The 24,377-nt window shown below is 40.3% G+C and overlaps 1 protein-coding gene across 1 annotated transcript; it reads left to right on the forward strand.

Moving 5' to 3' along the window:
- Positions 1 to 4,181: 4,181 nt before the first annotated feature.
- On the forward strand, positions 4,182 to 9,207 carry LOC149224254 (uncharacterized). The gene is made up of 2 exons (XM_089388132.1): positions 4,182 to 5,039; positions 5,953 to 9,207. Exons 1-2 carry the CDS (start codon positions 4,182 to 4,184, stop codon positions 9,205 to 9,207), a joined length of 4,113 nt encoding a protein of 1,370 aa, XP_089244258.1.
- Positions 9,208 to 24,377: the final 15,170 nt, after the last annotated feature.

The following is a 24,377-nucleotide window of genomic DNA, read 5'->3' on the forward strand; positions in this document are numbered from 1 at the left end:
AACATGCCCCTCTCCTTCAAAAAGCGTTGTCCTCAACGCTTGAGTAGTTCTTGATGCTTATGTATAAAATTCTTGTCCTCCCATGTGGAATATTCAGTGGTAAGTTCTTCCACTTGATGAGATATTCTGAAATTGGTCTATTTCGTAGCTGTTGGGTTCTTGTTTCTGTGACTGCTCTACGTTCCAATATGATTTTTCCTTCCTCTTCAATTTCTAGAAATATTGTTTGAATTGGGATCTTTTGCAACTTTTGAATAAGTGGCCATACTTATTCGTCCTTCTTCCATTCATTCCTTGCTTCATTTATCCAATCTGGTTGGATAATAGAAATAGCACAAAACAATGCTTCCACATCCTCATCCTTGAAGAGTCTTCCCATTCGGTAAGGTCGCCATTTTTTAAGTGCATGTAGTGTTGCCAACATTTCCTTCTCGTAAATAACTTGCTTGAGATGTAGTAGTAAAAATACCCAATCACCTACATCAAAACATTTTTCACTACGATGTTGATCTACCTGCTGTTTCGTTTGATTTTGCACCGAAATGGTGTTATCCTTTAAAAGTTGGAGAACTTGTTGTTGATGCTCGATGTGATCTTTCACTGCTTGAACCTTTTTCTCTTTGATATGTCCTTCTATATTTAGAGTTTGAGGAGTGGTAATTTATTCCAATCCTTTACAAGATATGGTCGGATTCATTTCGTGATGCTCGATGTAATCTTTCACTTCTTGAACATTTTTGTTCTTGATATGTCCTTTTATCTTGATAGTTTGAGGGGTGGTAATTCCGACCAATGAATTACAAGATATGGTTGGATTCATTTCTTCTTCTCGATGTGATCTTTCACTTCTTGAACCTTTTTATTCTTGATATGTCCTTCTATCTTGAGAGTTTGAGGAGTGGTAATTCTTGCCAATGCTTTACAAGATATGGCCTGGTTCATTTCTTCTTTCTCTGGGGTTGGGTCCTGGTGTATGTCCTCTTCTTTTGGTGTTTCTTGATCCTTTTCTTCCTCCTCTTCATACTCTATGTAAAATAATTTCTTCTCAGTACACTTATGACCTCTAGTGCATTTGCTATCACAATTGTAACAAAGCCCTTTTTCTCTTTTTTCTTCCAATTGTTGTGATGTAACCCTTGTAGGTTGTGGAAGGCTAGGACAAAAAATGCTTCCATCTTTATAGTTGTGAGGGGTAGACTTCCTTGTTTCCATAATTTTACTTTCCATTATGTAACAAAGCCCTTTTACTATTTCCAATTGTTGTGGTGTTTCTCTAAAGAAGGTGTTGCTCTTTGTATCCTCATAATGTGCTATCATTTCCTCCATGAAAATTGACCACGTAACAAGTTGTTTACGAGAACAAAGACCTTTATAACATAAAAATTGATCCGGTTCTAAATATGAATATGCAATGCATACCTTTTGTAACAGTGGTACACCATGTAGATCAAAATATTGCTCCATCCGAAGTATCCAATTTACCGGATCCTTGCCATCAAACTTCCTCATCTTGCTTTTTCTTGATTTTAGGAGCTCGATCTTGAAATGACTGTAACTCTGTACTTTCAGATCTTTAAGTTCTGAAATTACGACCTGTAGTAGCCCTCTGTGTCCTCTTTCCAATGCCACCAGTCTGATCCAAATTGGATTCTCCAAGAAAGACTTATGCACAATCTCCCAAGATGACCTGATTATAGACCTTTCCAGAAGAGCGAAATTGTATGAAGTGCCACGTGTCACTGTTTCAACCTTTGGCTTTGAAAAATATCTACAAAAATTTCAGTCTGTCCTCTTTCTGTACCTTCTTACAAAATTTCAATCTGATCTCCAGAGAGAAAGTTATGACGATTTTCCCCAGGTCACCTGTTTTGAATGTAATTCAGGAGTCTGCAAAAAGACCAACTTCCTCAGATCATATCTCCGCAAATATTGCGTGAAAAGCTTTGAAATTCGGACCCAAGGTTCAGCGCGATTTCTTCTAAAATGGTTTTTTTTTGCGACTTCTGAAACGTCACAGAAAAAAATTTATAGCGAAAATGCCACGATGACCTGTTTGGAGCAGCAAAACCCTATAATCCAAAGCTCTGATACCAAATGTTATGAAACCAGCTCAAGAAAAGATAGAAAAGATAGATCAACGCCTTAGAATTCAACCTCTTCGAGGGGGCAACCTCCTTTACATTACATAAATGAACAATTCTTGGATGATACAAATGAAAATACCTCCTTTCTATATATAGGAGTCTAAGGGATCATAACATAAACAGAGCCGACATAACAATAATAATGTAAGGGCACAATAATAACAATAGTGGGCTTCTATGGGGCACATTAGTAACAATATGGGAACTACATGGGTACAACGATATAATAAGTGGGTTGTACTAATAACAATAAGGGGTTACACTAGTAGTATGGGGGCCTAACACCCATCATGGGCAGTCCATCACTTGGCAAGGCTTCCTCACATAGGAAAATACAAAAATTAAGGCATATCCCTGCCTTAAACCATCATATTGGTCATAGCATGCTCATGGAAACCAATGGACACTATTGGGTACTAGTGTCCCACAATGGCCCTGCTCCTAAATACTTTACCAGCATACTATTACCTGTTCCAATTTCTTTCACTGATGCTACTAATTCTTGTAGTCAATTTCAACCACCCAATCGAGAATTTTCATGCTTCCTGTACTAAGCACATAACATCGAGGATTAGGATGGCTAGGGTTTGGAGGCAGAGGTTCTGGGTGGAACCGCGATCAGGGGACGGTTAGGGAGCAAACAGTCAGGTTCAGCGCGCTGGAGTAGGTTTAGGAAGGACAGTGATAGATTGACTAGCAGCTGGAGGTTGAAATAATTTTTTTTATGCGGTCAATTGGGGGGTTTTCTTTTTCTCAGAGCTGTTAGCCTTAACCGGTTCCGCTAGAGACAGCAAAAGACAAAGGGTTTGCGCTGGCACCAAGACTGTTTCCGGCGTCCTCCTCGGAACGGCATCAATAACCATGGTTAACTCAAGCGAACTGGTAGATTTGGACCCGGAACTGGAGGACATTTTATCTGTTTGGGGAAAGGAACCCTCTGCACAAAATGTTGAACGATATTTTGGGGGTTATGAGCTATCAAGGTTAGAGTCTCTTCCGCAGAAACCTCCGGAGACTAAACCCTCTTTTTCGCAGCTCAGCAAGGAAATTGATAGAAATGTTTTCAAGATTCAGGATCAAACCTTTTCTCAGCAGACGGATAGAGAGGATGAGGCGGAGCGGGTTGCAAATGTTGCACAAAATCTCTGAATCAGGGGCAAACCATTTTCGGACCGGAACATTCTTTCAGGGGGCATCGAAGATATAGTGAATTTAGGGCTTGTTTCAGGGCTTGGCAGAGCAAGGGGCTCAGGAAGGGTTTCTGCGATCTCTAGGGTTTCTCTGTCAAGAGACCAGTTCTTACCTAAAGAAAATTTGGCAGGAGGGTTTGAAGGTCATATTGCCTGTCAAGTGGGTGAGCCGGATGTTATCGAAGGTACCCTGGTCAGTCATCATACCTCAGCCGACCCCTTCCTAGATCCTTCATTTCCAGATCAGTCTCGCCCAGAGTTAGAAAACCCTTCGACTTCGGCCCAAGAAGAACCAGAATGGAATGTTGCATCCGAGGAAGTTAGGGTTACAACCGAAGGAAATAAGAAAAAAGGAGAGAAACGGAAAACTCAAAGGCCGATAGGCTCTCAGGAGTTGGAGGGAAATTTGGTTCTAGGTATGGAAGTCTCCATAGAAGAATCTCTAGGAGTAGCAGAATGCACCCTGGTCGGCAGGGCGAGAGGTAAGAAACTTTCTTCTGGGTTTTTGCAAGCATGGGGAGAACGGCTTTTTGTATCCGACAGAACCATAGGGTTTGAGGCATCTTGTTTAGCAAAGGGTTGGTTCATGCTCCAGTTCGAGAATAGGGAGGCAGCCGAATGGGTGCTTGAAAGGAACTGGACCATTGAGAACATCCCGGTGCTGTTGAAGAAATGGAGTCCCCTTTTCGATGCCATTTGTTAGAAAACCGACGTCTATCCGGTTTGGGTAAGGGCTCCTGGTCTTCCTTCGTTCCTCTGGACTGAATCTGTTTTTAAAGCCATAGGGAACAGGTTGGGATCTTTTTTGGAAGCCGATATGTCTTTTTTAGAGACCAAGAACAGAGCAATGGCCCGCATTCTGGTGTGCTTAAACCCTAGCAGAGGTCTAGCCCAAAAAATAAATTTGCAGTATAAAGACTATGTGTTTGAGCAGATTCTGGACTACGAACACTTGCCCTTTCGGTGCCACAGGTGCCATTTGTATGGGAATCTTGCTAAGGACTGTCCGCTGACCGGGAGAAGGAGACGGTTTCGGAGGACCACATCTAACTGGGAGAAGGATTTCGTTCATACTCATGCTCCTCAGGAGAAGGAAGGTTTTGTGGAGCAGATCGTTGAAGAAATGGAGACAGAGGGGATACAGAAAGGGCTTTCTCAGGAAGAACCTCAGCACAATGAACCGATCAAGGACACGGAACCGGAACCTGTGAAAGCAAAGGAGGAGATTGCAGGGGAGACGAACGCAGGCCAAAATCCCCCAGCCAATGAACCTGAAAAGGGTATGTGTTCAGTTCTTCCACAATCTCCTCTTCTTTTTCCAGATCAAAATATTGATTCTCAGCATAAAATTTCCTCGCTCTCTCCCAAACATAACGAAGGCTTAAATGAGAACATTGATGCATCTATGGGTGAACCTAATATAGAATCCATTTCGGCTACAATGCCCTCCCTTGATTTGAATTGTGAAGATGTTTGGCCTCCTCTTGTTCCCTCGGTTCCTCACACCCCCCGCCCCTACAACCTTAGATTTTTGGGGGGTAAGTCTGGGTCGTCAGGATCAGTTGGAGGTTTAGGACAGTTGGCCCCTCAAGGTTTCTCCAAAAACAAAAGAGGAAGAAAATCGGACTTATCGAAGGCCAAATTAAAAGCAAAACTGGATGTAGCTGATGGGAAACAACATTCCATTCCTGGGGTTCTTAGAGTGGTGCAGACCCCCAAAAACATTATCAAATGATCCTGTCTTCTTGGAATTGTAGGGGTTTGGCCAGTAATCCTAAAAAATTGGCCCTCAGAGAATGGATTCAAAACTCTAGAACTGAGATTCTTTTTCTACAAGAGACTCTTGGGAAAGGAGCTGAAGTGGAAATGATCCTAAGTGCACTTCTACCAGGATGGAAGTTCTCAGTAGTGGACTCATCGGGCCATTCTGGAGGTCTAGCTATTGGGTATAAAGAAGGAAGAATAAAAGTAATAAATCAATGGGGGATGAAGCAAGTAATGTGCATGGAAATCATATCTCCTGAATATGCTCTTCCCATCTCAATTGTCAATGTTTATGGACCCTGTCAAGGTAGGGAGTTATTCTGGAATAACTTGATGGCCAAATCCTTGATGAAGTCTTCTTTGTTGATTTTGGGAGGCAACTTAAACTTCTCTGTAGGGAGAGTGGAGGCTTGGGGTCCATCGGCCAGGGAAGACCCCTTGACGGATTTTTTCTTCAATCTCCTTTCGGCTAACAACCTCATTGATCCCACCCCGATCAAACTCAAGCCAACCTGGAGGAATAGAAGAGCAGGGGAGGCTCGAGTGGCTAAAAGATTGGATCGCTTCCTCTTATCTGAAGAACTTGTATCAAAGGTCCCTATTCTCAGACAATGGGTTGATGAGATAGGTAACTCTGATCATTTCCCTATTTTCTTAGATCTCTCCTTTCCCCCCCCAAAGCCCCCTGCTCCCTTTAAATTTAATTCCTCTTGGTTACAAGATTCTTCCTTCATCAAGCTCTTCAAGGAAACTTGGATTCATCCGGATAGAAGCTCAAGAGAGGACAAAAGTTTCATGTTTATGGAAAATCTCAAGAGATTGAAGAAAGCGACTATCATCTGGGCAAATGACAGGAAGTTAAGCAGAATGAGGAGCAGATCAGGATCAGGGAGGAGCTGAGGAAATTGGAAAGTATAGAGGAGGATGGATATGTTACTCAGGCTTCAAAGGAAAGAATTCTCCATCTGGAAAAACTTCAGAATCAAATCCTCTTGGCCAAGGAAGAGGAATGGAGACTCAAGAGTAGGGCAATATGGCTAAAAGCGGGTGATGAAAACACTAGCTTTTTTCATAATTATGCCAAAGGAAGAAAATCAGCAAACACCATCTGGAGACTAAAAGATGAAGAAGGAAGGGAGGTTAGTACCTTTTCAGCACTCTCAGGCTTAGGTCAGAGACATTTCCAGAGATTATTCTCAGACCCGGGAGAGGCTACCATAGCCGAGGTAATTAGAACAGCGCAATGCTTTCCAAGATTTGTTGAAGAGGAAGAAGCAGAAGAATTATCAATCCCTGTAACCAAGGAGGAAGTTGAAGCTGCCATGAAATCCATGGCTAAGGATAAAAGCCCTGGGCCTGACGGTTGGACTATAGAGCTCTTCCTCTATTTTTTCGACTTAATAGGCTCAGAAATTACTGAAGTAATAGAAGAATCAAGACAGAAAGGAGAAGTCTACAGTCCTTTCAATGCAACCTTTCTAGCTCTCATCCCAAAAAAGGAAGACCCGGAGAATTTTGAAGACTTCAGGCCGATCTCCTTATGCAACTGTATATATAAGATTATCGCAAAGGTGATAGCTATCAGAATAAATCCTATTCTGTCAAGACACATTTCAATGGAGAAATTTGGTTTTTTAAATGGAAGACAAATCCATGAAGCCATTGGAGTAGCCCAAGAGGTATTACACAGCGTCAGTCAGCAGAAAAAGAAGGGTGTGGTTCTTAAAATAGATCTCTCCAAAGCTTATGATCGAATCAATTGGATTTACATTCGGCTGCTTCTAACTCATCTGGGTTTCAACTATTCTTTCATCAGTTGGATTATGGGGTGCATCTCTAATGTCAACTATGTTGTTCTTATCAATGGAGCAGCTTCATCTTTTTTCAGAGGTCAAAGAGGCCTAAGGCAAGGTTGTCCTTTATCTCCTCTGTTGTTTCTTCTAGTGGCAGAAGGCCTAAGCAGGTTGATTCAAAAAGCTAGAAGGGAGGAGAAGGTAAAAGGTATTGAGGTAGCAATAAATCTTTTCATCTCTCATCTCCTTTTCGTTGATGACATTTTGATCTTCTCAAATGGATCCTCTAGTGAACTTAAGGAATTAAAATGCATCATTGATCTGTTTCTGAAAGCAACTGGTATGCAGATAAACTCTAGGAAGTCTCAGGTGTCTGTGGCAGGTATAGACAGAAGGGAAAGAATCATGCTGCATAATCTGTTTCCTTTTCAATATCAACCTATGGATTCCCCTTTCAAATACCTGGGGTTTTGGTTAAAACCGACAGCCTATAAGATAGAGGATTGGAATTGGCTAATAGCCAAGATAGAATCCAGAATTTCTCATTGGAGTTTCAAATGGCTTTCCAGAGCTGGTAGACTGACCCTCATCAAATCTGTACTGTTGGCCATTCCAGTCTATTGGGCAGCCTTAACCTGGGTTCCTAAAGGAGTTTTGGAGAAAATCAGAAGAATATGCTGCAGATTCTTGTGGGCAGGTTCAAAAGAGAGCTCGGTGCTTCCCTGGGTGGCCTGGGATAAGTTGGCTAGACCGAAGGAATGGGGAGGTTGGGGATTAAAAAGGCTCCCTGAGTTTAGTCTTTCTCTGGCAGCTAAATCAGGATGGAGATTAATCTCGTTGGAGAATTTATGGACTAGGGTGGTTAAAAGAAAATATATAGATCCAACCCCTTTGGAAGACTGGATAAGGAGCCGGGTCAAGAATAAGAAGAATGTTTCAGTCATTTGGAAAGCCACGGTGGAGGCATTCTCAGTGATCGAACAAGGTCTGGCGTGGAAGATAGGAGATGGAAGACAAATGAGGATTGGCAGGGACCCATGGGTAGGATGTAATGAAAACTTTGTTTTATCCCCAGGTCTTCTCAGACATCTAGGAAGTAAGGGCATTTTCACTCTGAACCAGGTGGAAAAGACAGGCCACTCTACTATGTGGGGACAGGCCTGGAAAAACGATGAAGAGCTAGGAATAAACAACATGTGGAAGAACGAATGGTGCTCATTCATCCAAGAGCTCAAACGCTCCAATGTCAGGCTTAAAAATGATCCAGACATGCTGATTTGGGCTCAGGGAGAATCAGGAGATTACACCCCAAAAGATGGATATAAATTCTTAATGTCAAAGAAAGGCTGGGGAGAACCAGAGTGGTGGTCGAAACACATTTGGAAGTTAAAATGCCCAGCTAAGGCCAGGATCTTTTTTTGGTGTTTGCTAAAAAGAAAAGTTCCAACTTGGGATATTTTGCGAGCAAGGTATATGGTTGGGCCAGGGAGGTGTCCTTTGTGCAAGACAGAAGAGGAAACAATAAGTCACCTTTTTATATCTTGTTCAGAATCAAAAAAGATCTGGGGGGAGATAAGCAGATTACTAAGCATTAAGGCACAATGGGGGATCGAACCCATGGAAGAAGCTTGGGAAAGATGGTGGCAGAATTACCCTGAGGGGAATATGAGAAACCTCCCTCTCATTTTCTGTTGGGGGGTATGGATAGCTAGGAATAAAAGTCTGTTTCAAGAAAAGGAAACCCCGGCATCTGTTACTGCAATTAACTGTGCTGCTATTTACTCAGCTATCCCTATCCCTGAAGTTAAAAATCCTCGTGCTCAACACAAGCCTGTTATTATTCAGGAGGGCATCCCCTGGGCCTTTTTCGATGGAGCATCTCAAAATAACAGGGCTGGTGCAGGAATGTGCATTCATCTAAACTCTGATCACTCCCTAAAAGCATCTGTAGGTTTAGGTTCTGGCTCTAACAACTTTGCCGAGCTGTCCGCCTTGCGTCTTCTTCTCTGCTGGCTTCTTCAAAGAAACATCTTCACAATCCAGATCTTCAGAGACTCTCTCAATGTCATAAACTGGGTCAATGGGAATTCTATATGCCAAAATCAAATATTGAAGATCATTTTGGAAGAAATTCTGTTATTAAAATCATCATTTAACAGCTTTATCATATGTCATGTCTACAGGGATAAAAACGTTGAAGCAGACCAGCTTTCTAAGAAAGGTCTACAGCAAGCTATGGGAAGCTGGACAGTAGTCGAAGAAAGACAGGGGCAATCTCATTCTTCTGATCTGCCTCCTTTTGATCCTCTTCAGTGACAGCGGTTCTCTATTTCTTTTTGTTCTGCTCATGGTTTTCACTGTTTATATTTTTAGCATGTATTTTGTTTTTGGGAATTACAAACAGAAAACTTCTTTTACTTTACTTAACAGTCTGATACAAAGAACTTACAGCTATGTAAAGGGTTGTTTTCCTTCATTGAAGGAGACCCTAATATAATTTTTGTCAAAAGTATGATGCCTCCTGAAGGGAGGAAGGTCAAATAGGTAAATTCTGAATTCTCAAACAGCAGTATATGATAAACTTTCAGTAGTCAGTCAGTCAAAAAAAGACTGAGAGCTTTTTTGTGCTTATGAAGTGACCAAACAGCAGTCATCTGAATCAACAGAAATGCTAAAAGCATATGCAATGTAACTTTTTATTTTCTTAATAAAAAGTTCGCTTTTTCTTCGGAAAAAAAAAAAAAGCACATAACATCCATTAAATTCAAAATAAATTGAAATAACTTCAAACCATACCTCATTGGTGGCCCATCAATAAGGTATACTTGCAATTCCGTTCGCCTCCTATCACAATAAGTTAAACTAGCATTTTTTATCCAAACCATCATGTATAAACATATCACATCAGATTAGCTCAAAACAAAAACATCATAGATCAAAACCATAAATCACATGTAACCATCATAAACTAGAATCATAGATCACATGTAATCATCATAGACTAGAATCATAAATCACATGCATAATAAAACTGAAATAAAATGATGATACTTATCCTTTAATCGATCCTTACTTCTTCCTTTTTTCTTTATTTTGTACACACTCCGGATCGGTTGCCACACCTAACAAACACCCAGTGCCTTCTCCTCAACGATGTGCACATACACATAGTGTGCATTACACACATACAACCACACACGACATACAACACCATGAAATACATGCACCTACACCTAACATACCACACATACACCTACACCCAGGGTACACCACCACACAATACATACACCTACACCCGATGTACAACACAATACATACATCTATACCTGATGTGCAATGCCACACAATACATGTACCTACACCTGGCGTACAACACAACATGATACATGTACTACTTAGAGTACAACACAATGAGTACACATGTCATGATACCACAACTACTCAATGCACATACATAGTACCACATGTACACAACACAACACATGCAACATGCACACAATACCACATGTACACCAGTATCATATGTAAAACATGTACACAATACCACTTGCACAACGTGTGCACAACATCACATGTACACAATGCCACTTGCACAATGTGTACACAATGCCAAATGTACACTACACCACTCGTACAACATGTACACAATACCACATGTACAAAGTGCCACATGCACGACATGTACACGACACCACATGTACACAACATGACATGCACGACATGTGCACGACACCACATGCATACAGCACCATATGTACAACATGTACATGACACCGCAATATCACAAAACCACTTGTAAAATCATGCACACAACACCATATGTACATAACAACATATGTACAACATGCCCACAACACCATATGTACATAGCACTACATATGCAACATGTACCTACCATCCTATGTACACAACACTACATATCCAACATGCACACAACACCCTATGCACACAACATCGCATATCCATCATGTGCACAGTACAATATGTACACAACACAACATATCCAACATATACATAACACCATCTATACCCAGTACTACATATGAAACATTAACACAACACTATCTATACCACCTTGTACATCACATTACATAAACAACATGTACACACACTATATATACACAACACTGCATACGCACAAAATCACAGATGAAACATGTACAACATATACGACATATGCACAATAGTAGCACCACACATCCAAAACCACACTGTCTCTACCAAACAACCTTGCTTCCAATGTCTCTCCTCCATCCATGCTTATCCTAGCATGACGCACATCACGTTGTTTTCATTTTGCTGATTTATCTCTCAGCATTAGCTTGTCCATAACATAAACATAGACATAATATAATCACATAATATCAATTCATATCCACATGATACTGACCTCAAAAATATGTCAGGCTACTCTTCCCACTTGATTCCTCATGAAATAAGAATCTCTTCATGCCATTCACCTGCATAAGCAATCATACCTCCACAAGAATGATTCCTGACAACCTTGTCCGACAGAGACATAGATACATGGATACATACTACATATACGTAAACATTAGCATAAAAAAATCATGATCCTGTCAGATAATGACATACATACACAAATATATACATATAAACATTAGCATTAAACAATAAAGATCCATGACGACCTTGTCAGACATGACATACATACATATACATACATACATACATGTATACATGTATAAACATCAGAATAATCATGATCATAACATAATTACCATATAACATAAGGTCAAGGTTAAGAGAACTCCCTTTATGTGTGCAACACATGAAAAACATCAAGAACAACAATTCCCAACATAGCAAAGGCATATGGCACATCAAATCCACTCACCTTGTAGAAATTTTTTTAATAATTTAACACATATGCAACAGAGATTATCCTGATCATGTACTATTGCGGAATACATACACAATACATAAGCTCCTCTACGTTGATCATCAATATAGCAGCATCAATAACAATAAAACATCAAGAGCATTCACGCATTAACACAGTATGTAACCCGGGGAAATCATCTCGCTAAAAACCCCACACTATCTATATATTAATGATTGAGACCATGTAACATTACAAAGTACAATGCTTATCACAAGCAATCCAGTACCAGCTCCACCTGTTACACACAATACAGCTAAGATCTGATCTCCAAATCTATTCCACTGCTTGTCTGCCTCCACTGCTCAATACCTGCTCACGAATGAATGAGAATGGTCTACACAACTCATATTTCGCCTCCAAAGAATCACTCACAATGTGTAAGACGTGAGCAGAAGCTACAAACTGGGCAAATACATGAGCAAACTCATTGGCATACTCAATCCCTTGATTGTGCAAGATCTGATGCACAAATATTGTCACAACTGATAGCAATCTGATTCTCTAACACCTGTCCCTGCTGAACTGAACATGCACTGACATGAAACTGAGTTAACTGATGTATTCTATAGTTGTATTATGAGTTAATAATTAGTTTAACAACTCATCATTAGTCTATTTGCAGTTAGACTAACTACAACTAGTTTAACCAAGTCAAACTTAACACAACTCCATCAACTCCACAATCAACTCCACCAAACTCAACTGATTGAGTTCTAACTGACGTCATGCATGCAACAACTCAACTGACTCATAAGAAAAGCGTACTTCCTTCTGACAGCTGCATGGGCCACATCTGTAGCTCAAACTGAAGTGCTCCAAGAGAATAAGATCAAGTTTATAGTCCAAATATTATTATGAGACAATAATATTTGACTTTTCTATTTTTGACAGCCAGTCTAAAAATAGACTTTGATCACCCACACTGTGGTCACCCACATTTTGGTCACCCACATTGTAATCACTCACACTGTGATCACTCACATTGTGGTCACCCACATTGTGATCACTCACACTGTGATCACTCACACTATGATCACTCACACTGTGATCAAAAATATAACTTGCGCCATAATTTGCCTGCGGGCCCACTTAGTGAAGGCGAATATTTTCACTAAGCTCCATCATCTTGTTGCAATCTCAACACTCCCTCTCGACAAGATATGGATTATCAGCAACCCCTATCCTGCCTTGGTGGTACTCGAATTTGCTCCTGGTGAGAACCTTCGTCAGAATATCAGCATCATGATCCTCCGTTGGAATGTATGAAAGCAACATGATCCTCCGCTGCACACAATCTCTGATATGATGGTACCTGATGTCCTTGCTGCCATATACTCGGCCTCTTGAGCTCCCTGCCCAATCTGCATCCTCCTGTCTGTACCAAGATCCATATCCCGCTGTGCCTCTCAAATAGCGCAATACATGCTTGCCCGCCTTCCAGAAGAGCTTGGTAGGCTTAACCATAGCTTGTGAAAGCTGGTTAACTGCATAGCATATATCAGGTTGTGTATTGACCAAATACCTCAGCGACCCCACCAACTGTCGATAAACAGTGGCATCCACTTCTTCTCCCGAAGTGGCATCCTCCTTCCTCCAACCTCCAGGAAGAGGAGTATCAACAGGCTTGCAGCCATGCATGTTGAACTTCTCCAGTATCTCCCGAGCATACTTGCCCTGAGAAACAAACAGTCCACCACTGCGCTACCATATTTCCAATCCTAGGAAATAGTGAAGGAGGCCCAAGTCCTTCATCTCAAATTCTATAGCAAGATCCTTCTTGCATGACAATATCAACAGCTCATCACCCGTTAGAATCAAATCATCAACATACAGTACAATGATAAGCAACTTACCCTCCACCACAATCTGGTATAGGTTAGGATCCGCCTCGCTCTTGGAGAATCCAAGTCCTGTGAAATAGTTGTCTATCCGTGTGTACCAAGCACGTGGTGCTTGCTTCAACCCATATAGCGCTCTCTTGAGCTTGCACACATGCGACTCACTGCTGAAGACCTCAAAGCCTTCGAGTTGCTCAATGTACACCTCCTCCTCAATGACTCCATTGAGGAACGCAGTCTTCACATCCATCTGATGAATGTGCCATCCCATCTGCGCTGAGAGAGCAAGAATCGTCCGTATGGAAGAATACCTTGCAACAGGTGCAAAGGTCTCCTCATAATCAATCCCCTCTATCTGTGAAAAGCCTTGGGCAACAAATCTTGCCTTGTACTTCTCCACACTCCCATCAGCTACCTGCTTGACCTTGTAGATCCATCTCGAACCCACCACTGATTTCCCTTCTAGTCTAGGAACAATCTCCCATGCACTGTTTCTGACAATAGAATCATACTCTTCCACCATGGCGTCTACCCATGCGGGATCCTCCATAGCTTCCTCGAAAGAGGATGGCTCAGTCACAACACACTTGCTCATCAGAGCCATGTATCCAGTGTACCGATCAGGTGACTGTCTCTGCCTGTGTTGGGCTGTAGGTGGTCCTACAACTTTCTCTGCATCTTGAGCCAGTCGCTCAGCTTCTGTCAAGCGCTTTCACCCTCTGATGGTTGGCGTTGCATGAGTGGTCTCTTCCACTCCATGAACCTCGTCCTGTGGCTGATCCACGTCCTGAAGTTCATCCTTAGGAACTAATAGCTCCTCATCTGCATGCAAGTGTATCTCCCTCTCAAGCGAACACTTCATGGCTTTCTCCTCCTGAAATTTTATATCCCGTCGTACAATAGTCTTACCACTGTCTAGCAAATACACACAATAGTTGTGGGGCGTATCAGTGTACCCCAAAAATATCCCAACCTCTGTGGTCGGCTCCAACTTCTTCCTGGCATCCTTCGTCACATGCATGTAAACATTAGCACCAAAAATCCTCAAATGAGAAATATCAGGCTTCTTACCAGAATAAGTCTCCTCAGGTGTACTCATGCCAAGTATCCTATGAGGACAACGGTTCTGCACATAAACTGTTGTATTGCATGCTTTCACCCACAAGTGAAGGGGTAGGCCTTGATCATGCAACATTGCCCGTGCAGCACCCACAATCGTTCTGTTCTTTCGCTCAGCTACCCCTTTCTGCTGTGGGTTATGGGGAGATATGAGCTCTCTACGAATCCCTTCTGCCTTGCAGAAATCCTTGAACTCGTCCGAGATGTATTCACCACCATTATCGCTCCTAAGAGCCTTCACCTTCTTCCCCGACTCCTCGACCAGTGCTTTGAATTCATAGAACTTTGAATATGTCTCGCTCTTCTTCTGCATGAAGAAGATCCAGCACTTACGAAAGAAATCATCAACAAAAATCACATAATACCTGTGTTTTGTTGTCGAAGCAACTGAGAAAGGTCCACACACGTCTGCGTAAATTCTCTCAAGGATCGTCGTGGCACGACTATCCTTCTCGTGAAAGGTGGCTTTCACAAACTTCCCAAAAGTACACCCCTTGCACTGATCTGACTGTGCAAGTGTGCCTTTAAGAAGCCCTGTAGTGATCTGTTGCAGTATCTTCAAGGTTCCATGGTGAAGGTGACCCAATCTCCTGTGCCACAACTCGCCATCATCCCGGCTCACCAATCCTTCTGCCTTGCCCGCCATTGTTGCGCATCCATCTACATGCAACTGATAAAGGTTCCTCACTCGAACCCCTATCTTCCGGGTCTCACCAGTTGTCTTGCTGCGTAGGAAAGCCTTTCCCTCGCTGAAAACAACATCATACCCCTTGTCTTCTAACATCGCCACTGAGATGAGATTCTTCGTCAATCCTGGAACATGCATGGCTTCCTTCAATACGAAGGGTTTACCAGACTCCCTCTCAAAGGAAATGGTACCGATACCGGTCGCACTGTATCTACCATCATCGCCCATCTCGATGTGCACTCCAAGATCTTTGTCCTCCAGATCAGAGAACAAATCTCTATCTCCCGTCATGTGAAAAGACGCACCACTGTCCAGGAACCACACTGATCCCATCACACTTGAAACCAAGCATGCGATCAATGAAAAATCAAGCTCAAACTGTGAGGCTAGAGCCTCTCCTGCTAAAGATCCAGCAGCCTGCTTGTTCTTCTTCTTCTGCGGACAATTAGTGGCATAGCGTCCATGTTGGTGACAGTGAAAAAACTTCACCTTGGACATATCCTGCTTCTTGCCTTTCGCACCAGACTGAGAAGCTTTCTTGTTCTTCCCCTTCTTTGCTTTGGTAGCCAAAGCACAATTCTCTTCATCAGATACCTTTGATGAAGATCCATTCTCACCTTTATTGTTTCTGAGTTTATCCTTGAGCGCCAGGTCGCTCTTGCTTTGGAATAACATTTTCAATCCGTTGAAAGACATTTTCAACAACAATGCTGCAAATTTGATTTCCACCAGCTCAAACTCAACCGCTTCCGATCTATAATTCGTGAGAACACAATATTTCTCGTACAGAGATTGACAGTATGGACATTCACCTGATATCTCACCTACCAAAGGAAGGATGAATCCAGAGGCTACCTGGCCCGATTACAGACTCTACCTAAAGAAATAGAATGTAAACATTTCCTGAATAGTAGATCTGATGATCAATCCTCGCTTGATATCCTATAAAAATATCTTCTACAAATCAAGCAGCTCCGATACCATGTAGGAAATTTTTTAATAATTTAACACATATTCAATAGAGATTATCCTGATCATGTACTATTGCGGAATACATACACAATACATAAGCTCCTCTACGTTGATCATCAATATAGCAGCATCAATAACAATAAAACATCAAGAGCATTCACGCATTAACACAGTATGTAACCCGAGGAAAGCATCTCGCTAAAAACCCCACACTATCTGTATATTAATGATTGAGACCATGTAACATTACAAAGTACAATGCTTATCACAAGCAATCCAGTACCAGCTCCACCTATTACACACAATACAGCTAAGATTTGATCTCCAAATCTATTCCACTGCTTTCCTGCCTCCACTGCTCAATACCTGCTCAAGAATGAATGAGAATGGTCTACCAAACTCGTATTTCACCTCCAAAGAATCACTCACAATGTGTAAGACGTGAGCAGAAGCTAAAAACTGGGCAAATACATGAGCAAACTCATTGGCATACTCAATCCCTTGATTGTGCAAGATCTGATGCACAACTATAGTCACAACTGATAGCAATCTAATTCTCTAACACTTGTCCCTGTTGAACTGAACATGCACTGACATGCAACTGAGTTTACTGATGTATTCTATAGTTGTGTTATGAGTTAATAATTAGTTTAACAACTCATCATTAGTCTATTTGCAGTTAGACTAACTAGAACTAGTTTAATCAAGTCAAACTTAACACAACTCCATCAACTCCACAATCAACTCCACCAAACTCAACTGATTGAGTTCTAACTGAAGTCATGCATGCAACAACTCAACTGACTCATAAGAAAAGCGTACTTCCTTCTGACAGCTGCATGGGCCACGTTGTAGCTCAAACTGAAGTGCTCCAAGAGAATAAGATCAAGTTTATAGTCCAAATATTATTATGAGACAATAATATTTGACTTTTCTATTTTTGACGGCCAGTCTAAAAATAGACTTTGATCACCCACACTGTGGTCACTCACATTTTGGTCACCCACATTGTGATCACTCACACTGTGATCACTCACACTGTGGTCACCCACATTGTGATCACTCACACTGTGATCACTCACACTGTGATCAAAAATAAAACTTGTGCCATAATTTGCCTGCGGGCCCACTTAGTGAAGGCGACTCTTTTCACTAAGCTCCATCATCTTGTTGCAATCTCAACACACCTTACCTTTTCCATGATTATCCTGCCATCATTCATTTACACCAATGGACCCAACCAGTCTAATTGGATGTCATACTCTTTCCTTCAACTTCCTTTATATGTGCACCGAGCTTCATCCGGGTCTTACATCACTCATTGGGTTTCATTCAACTCTCCTTGAGCCCCATTAAATTTCCTCTTTTGCAACCAATTCCCAAGACTCAAAACTTAAAAGGCAAGCACAAGAAAAAACATGAAAACCAATAACAATATGAAACCACAAACAAAGTGGTATAGCCATACACTAGACATAAACAAAACCACCAATCAAGCTCAACAAATCACAGAAGACCAAAAGCACAAGACTAGCAACAAACACCATGACTCAATCCCCATGGTTCTCAATGAAAGCTCAACCCGAGCCTTCTTCAAGGTTTCATGGAAATTTATTTTCCATGTAATCCCTTGCATCATACTACCATCAACACATAATTTTCAGTGCTTAAATAAACATTGCAATACACCAGTTGGCTTACCCTGTTATGCCAAGCATGTTGCCTTGTATCTAAACACGTCCATGCCATCTCTCAAGGGTCTCCAATTCCCTTGATGAATCCATCCATAACTAGAAACTAGCTGCTATACATGTCAAATACATGTCCATGAATATAGCACATACACACATAATTTCAGACGAAATCCAGGCTAAGAAGACTTTTTGTATGCAAAGTACTCATTCATTTGGAATTAGGGTTTCCAAACATAGCCAAAGGAATTCTTCAAAATTCCTTTCTTTTACCTTTTTACCTTGTTGTAATCAAGGCTTACTATGCGCTATCACATCACCCAACTGTTAGTTATATAAACACATCAATTGTTACCTTATCACGCTAATACCAAGCATGTTTCCCTACAACTGGTCACACATGTCATTCACATGTTCCATAAATCAATGCATCGTATTTACTAATTTGAAATCAACCTTTAGCAAGACTAAAGACCATGTCATACTCAAAAATAAACTCAAATTTATCAATCATAATACATAATGCTACAACTATCACCTTCTTACACTCAAGTACATATCAAATATCTCAACACATATGCATTAGTACAACCATCTTAAAACAACATCATTTCAACAACAAAAATTATAGACACACTCATATCATTTAAGTAATAAAACATTCAAAAATAGATAGATGACATAATAGACACCAACACTCAAACACCAAATATATGACATAATCAAAAATTCAAGCACAAAGTAGACGAGATAAGAAAGCTCATACCTTAATGTATCTCAGGGGAGGTTATCTTGTCTACACAAAAAATCTAGTTAGCACAATATAACTTTACAACACATCAGCTCAAGCATAAATAAGATCATGATATCCATAATAGTAACTAACTAACATATTCACATCATAAGCTCATAAACATTTATCTTTCATGCATAACAATCACATATGTATGATCAGTCTAAATTAATATGACATAATATCAAAACATATCAACTCATACCTAAATGTCATAACCCTAACAATTTGCATAGACCAATCCAAATTAATATGATACATATAACATCAAGATCTTAATTTAATAACCCAAATTACCAAGTTACTAGCATATAACAACAACACATTATATATCATGCTCATCAACAACATATAACCTAATCATCAAGCTAACTATCATATAATAACAACAAGTTAACATATAGCATACTCAGCAACAACATATAACATAATCATCAAGTTATCTAATCATAAAACAATAATAATAATGCATACAACCACACGTTACTATCATTCATGACTATCTGGCACATGTGCATATAACTACATTAATCAACTAGCATGTATCATGTATGTAACCATGACAACAATAAAACTAAGGCATACACATAACCATAATGCATATAAAAGTCCTTAACCTACATACATGCATACCCAGCATACAAACCTGTATGATGACGTGCTCTTGCCTCCAGGTGAAATGCTACAACTTCACTTTAATTATCTGCATCTTCTACTCTATCTCAGGAAACACATTAGCATCATAACATACCAATATCACCATGATGACCTAATTGCATACAATGACCTCACAATACATGTTCGACCTACCATACATACATAACCATAAACATGACAATGCATGCATAACAACATATAGACACTAACATTCATAACAAATGCATATACAACCATAAACTCATGACAACGCATTCGACAACAACACCATCAACCTTCACATGGAAAAATCACTACAACCATGATCAACACCATACAAATGCAATAAGCACATGGAATACAAGCATAAGGAACACATATGCAATCGACATGAATGCATGACCAACACATAACCCATCCAGTCCAAGGGGTGAACCATGCTCTGATACCACTCTGAAAAACCCTCCTCCCACATCTACCCAAGTAACCATCCAATCGGGGTAAACATGTGATGAGAGGCTACTATGATTGGATTCAACCTCCTAGGTGACCTTAAGGAAATGGAATCTACATAAACACATCATACATACCTTCCACATCAGCTACATGACTCCTAGGAACCATCCCAACCTTTTTGCTAACCAACCCTTGAAATCCCACTAAGTTTTTAAGCTATTAAACCTCTAGATGCTCCCATTATATGGGCATGCCACTGTCCAGAGAGCTCTAGATGCTCCCACAAGCCTGCATGCCTATGTCCAAGGACTATTTCCAGAAGACTTGTGCCAGAGTCTGGGGAATTTAACGCACTTTTCAAGCCTATAATTCTGGCCATTGCCTAGAACTTGTTGTAACTTTCGAAATCCATTAAACACATGATGACAAGACTAATAAATCAAAAAATAGCTCTAGGACTAGGCCCGACCATCCCAAACTGGGACTAAAATTATGTCAGACACTTGGCACCAATGCAATCTACAGGTATAGATGGCAGATATAAGCATAGAGGTCTCATACTTATTTGAGATTCATTATGATGCATTGTTTCCTTATCATTTTAGCTTCAATTTCATCCATTAGGCCATAGATACATTGTTCATTCATATACAAGTAAAAACATGACGAGATCCATACATAGCCACTGTCATAATACATATTCATAACCAACATAATGACAACAAAGATACCAAGGAAATAATAGCCATATAATCCACATATAAAATAACATAATACTCATGAGATAACAAGGAGAAATAACCTCTTATTAATGATGCAAGGCCAACCCAATATGGGACTACCACATTCCATCTAACTGTAGAATGGTTGAGCCAAATCTCTCTTCTTCCAATCACCCCCATGACATATTCCAAGCATGAAAGTGGAATCTCATAGAACACATCAATCCAAACCATCCATGGCTTCCAGAGGCCATCCACCTCAACCCATCAAACAGTGATTCCACCTCACGGTCGGACATCACCAAACCATCGCCAGATTGGTCTCTATTCAAGCCTTCCAGGGCTCCAGAGTGTTTGTTCCAACCAAGGATCTAGGACTAGTAACTCAACCCACAACTACTACTGGGCTCCAAAGCTTTTGTCCAACTAAGGCTCCAGGACTAGTAACTCAAGCCACCAAGGGATCCAGAGCATTTGTCCAACCAAGGCTCCAAGACTAATAACTCAACCCAAGTTGTTACTGGGCTCCATAACATTTGTCCAACCAAGGCTCCAAGAATTGGTAGCTCAACCTAAGCTAAGCAAGCATGAGAACCAACTAGAAAACAAAGCAAATTAACCCACAACATCATGCCTATCCAAGAAATGGAAAGACTAGGCAAATACACTGTCAATCTAGGCAATCCTCCATGCCAATGACAAATCATAACCAAGAAAATGTATGCATGTGTCATGCATGTCGAAACTAGTGAGGAAAACATACATGCTACTCAATACCTGCCAGCAAAACCCATTGTAGTTGCGGATATTGATGTCCTCTTGTGCTTCCCTGCTCTTCCTTTACCTTCTTGCTTCAAAACTCCAAGTATGCCACACTCTCCAAGAGTGATCCAAGAAAAATCTAAGTATCCAAGAGTATGAGGGAGAGAGAATATAAGAGAGCTCTACCAAAATTGAACTAACCAAGCTTACACTGACCAAGCCTACCCACTAATCCTCAGAAGCCTTTTTATTAATGAGGCCTCTATTTTCTTCATTTTCCATTATCTTCCTTAATTTTCCTCCTCACATGAAACCTGTGACCTTTCACCTACCTTTTCTCCTAATTTCCTTTATTTTCATAAATAAATGTACCAAAAATACCTTTTTCATTTTTAATGCCTTGCCAATTTCCTTAGCCATACTAACCAAAATGAACACCCACTAAGATGTTTTTCCAACCATTCATCTTGAAATACATGTCCCATGACCATGCTATTATATATATTTTACATGGATTTTTAGCCAGGGTTGTTATAATCAACATCCTTTACATATCTTTTATGCAAAGAAACATGGAAAACATCATGGACTTTCACTATCGAAGGCAGTGCAAGTTTGTATGCTACTGGTCCAATCCTCTCAAGGATCTCGAAAGGACCTGAATACCAAGGTCCCAACTTCTCACATGACCCAATCCTCAAGGATATTTTCTTGGGCTTGGTGTGGGCTTGATGCACAAGTACACATGTTCCCAAACATGAAACTCCTTGCATTACATGTGCTTATCTGCATAAATATTTTTTTGTCCTATGTTGCCTTTAGATTCTACTTTATAACCTGCATTTCATGTTCCATCTCTACGAACATGTTTGGTCCTATCAACACCCTGTTCACTGTATCACTCTAGTTGATAGGATTATTACAACTCCACCCGTACCGTGCCTCAAACAGACTCATCCTCAGTGGCTCCTAATACGCATTATTGTAAGCAAAATCAACTAGTGGAAGATACTCTTTCCACTTCTGTTTCTGATGCATAATATACATTCTCAATATGTGTTACAAAATCCTGTTGACCCTCTCTGTTTGTCCATTTGTCTGTAGATGATAAGTTATGCTAAAGGACAAATTTGTACCCAAACATGCAAATAACTCTTTCCAAAACATGGAAGTGAACTTGGCATCTCCCGTCTAACACAATCTTCTCTGGAACACCATGCGGCCTCAATATATCTCTAATGAATACCTATGCTACCTCACTAGCTGAATAAGTAGACTTAACCATTATCAAATGAGCTACCTTAGCTAACCTATCAATAAAAAACATGATGGAATCCCTTTTCTTAGATGTCCTGAGCAAATCTATGATGAAATCCATAGAAATGACCTCCCATTTCCATTATGGAATCATAATCATGTATAGTAGAGCACTTGGATGCTTACACTCTGCCTTTACCTATTGACAATACAAACACCTTACGACAAACTCTGCTACCTCTTTCTTTAGATTCGGTTAATGGTAGAACTTCTTAACAATTTTCAAAGTCTTATAATATCCCAGGTGACCTCAATATAACATGAAATTCCATCAAGACAAGCTTCTTCATCTCACTGGTATCTGACACATAGATCTTATAAATTTGTCCCATATGAGCTCATAGCCACTATGTGATTTATTGACACTCTTTTGCTAAGAGCATATGTAACCCTTCTCTTTTCCCTTAATGTACTTGATCTCAAACTCAAACTCAATAATTGTGGCCAACCATCTAGCTTGCATGGCATTTAGATTAGGTTGGTCAAATAAGTACCTCAGCCCACTACGATCACTCATCAGAATGTTCACATGTATCCTACTACTGTAATCTGTGGCTACGATCCCTATACCTGTCATCCTACTGTCCCTCTCGTTAGATCTAATCCTATAAATTTGTCCCATATAAGCTCATAGTTGCTATGTGATTTACCTACACTCTTCTGTTAAGAGCATCTGCAACCATGTTCTCTTTTCCCTTAATGTACTTGATCTCAAAGTCATACTCACTTATTGTAGCCAACCATATAGCTTGCCTAGAATTTAGATTAGGTTGGTCAAATAAATACCTCATCCCATTGTGATCACTCATTAGAATAAACCTCTTGCCAAGAAGATACTGCCTCCACATATTCAATGCATGAATCATCACTTCCAACTCAAGATCATGTGTCACATAGTTCTACTCATGCTCATTTAGTTTCTTTGATTTGTAGCATACCACCAGTCCCTCCTACATTAGGATTCCACCAAGTCCTCTCTTGAAAGCATCTGTACACACCACAAACTCTTTATCCAAATATGCAATCTTGAGAACTGGAGCATTTGCCAATGATTTCTTCAACTGCTTAAAACTTGTTGCACATTCTTTTGTCCATTCAAATTTCTTTGCTTTCCTCTGCAATGATGTAATAGAAAAAACAATTCATGAAAATTTCTCAATGGACCTCCAGTAATAACCTACTGACCCCATGAACGATATAACCTCATCCACATTTCTAGGAGTTTCCCATTCCATGATAGTTTTTATCTTTTCCATATCCACTGATATGCCTTCCTTGGAATCAACATATCCCAAGTAATGAAATTTTGTCTAAAAGAAACTATACTTATTAAGCTTGGCATACAACTAATTCTCTCTTAGAAATCTCAATAGTAATGCTAAGTGTTCGACATGCTCTTCCTCATTCTTAGAATATATCAATATACCACCAATGAATACAATAGAAAACTTGTCCAAATAAGGATTCAACACATTATTCATCAAACACATGAAAGTAGTTGGAGCATTAGTTAAACCAAAAGGAACTACAATAAACTCATAATTCCCATACTTGGTCTGGAAAGAAGTCTTCTAGATGTCCTCTTT

Source organism: Pinus tabuliformis, chromosome Q (assembly GCF_031772625.1).
Source record: "Pinus tabuliformis cultivar Carrire ecotype Pingquan chromosome Q, CPIR1, whole genome shotgun sequence".
NCBI lineage: Eukaryota > Viridiplantae > Streptophyta > Pinopsida > Pinales > Pinaceae > Pinus > Pinus tabuliformis.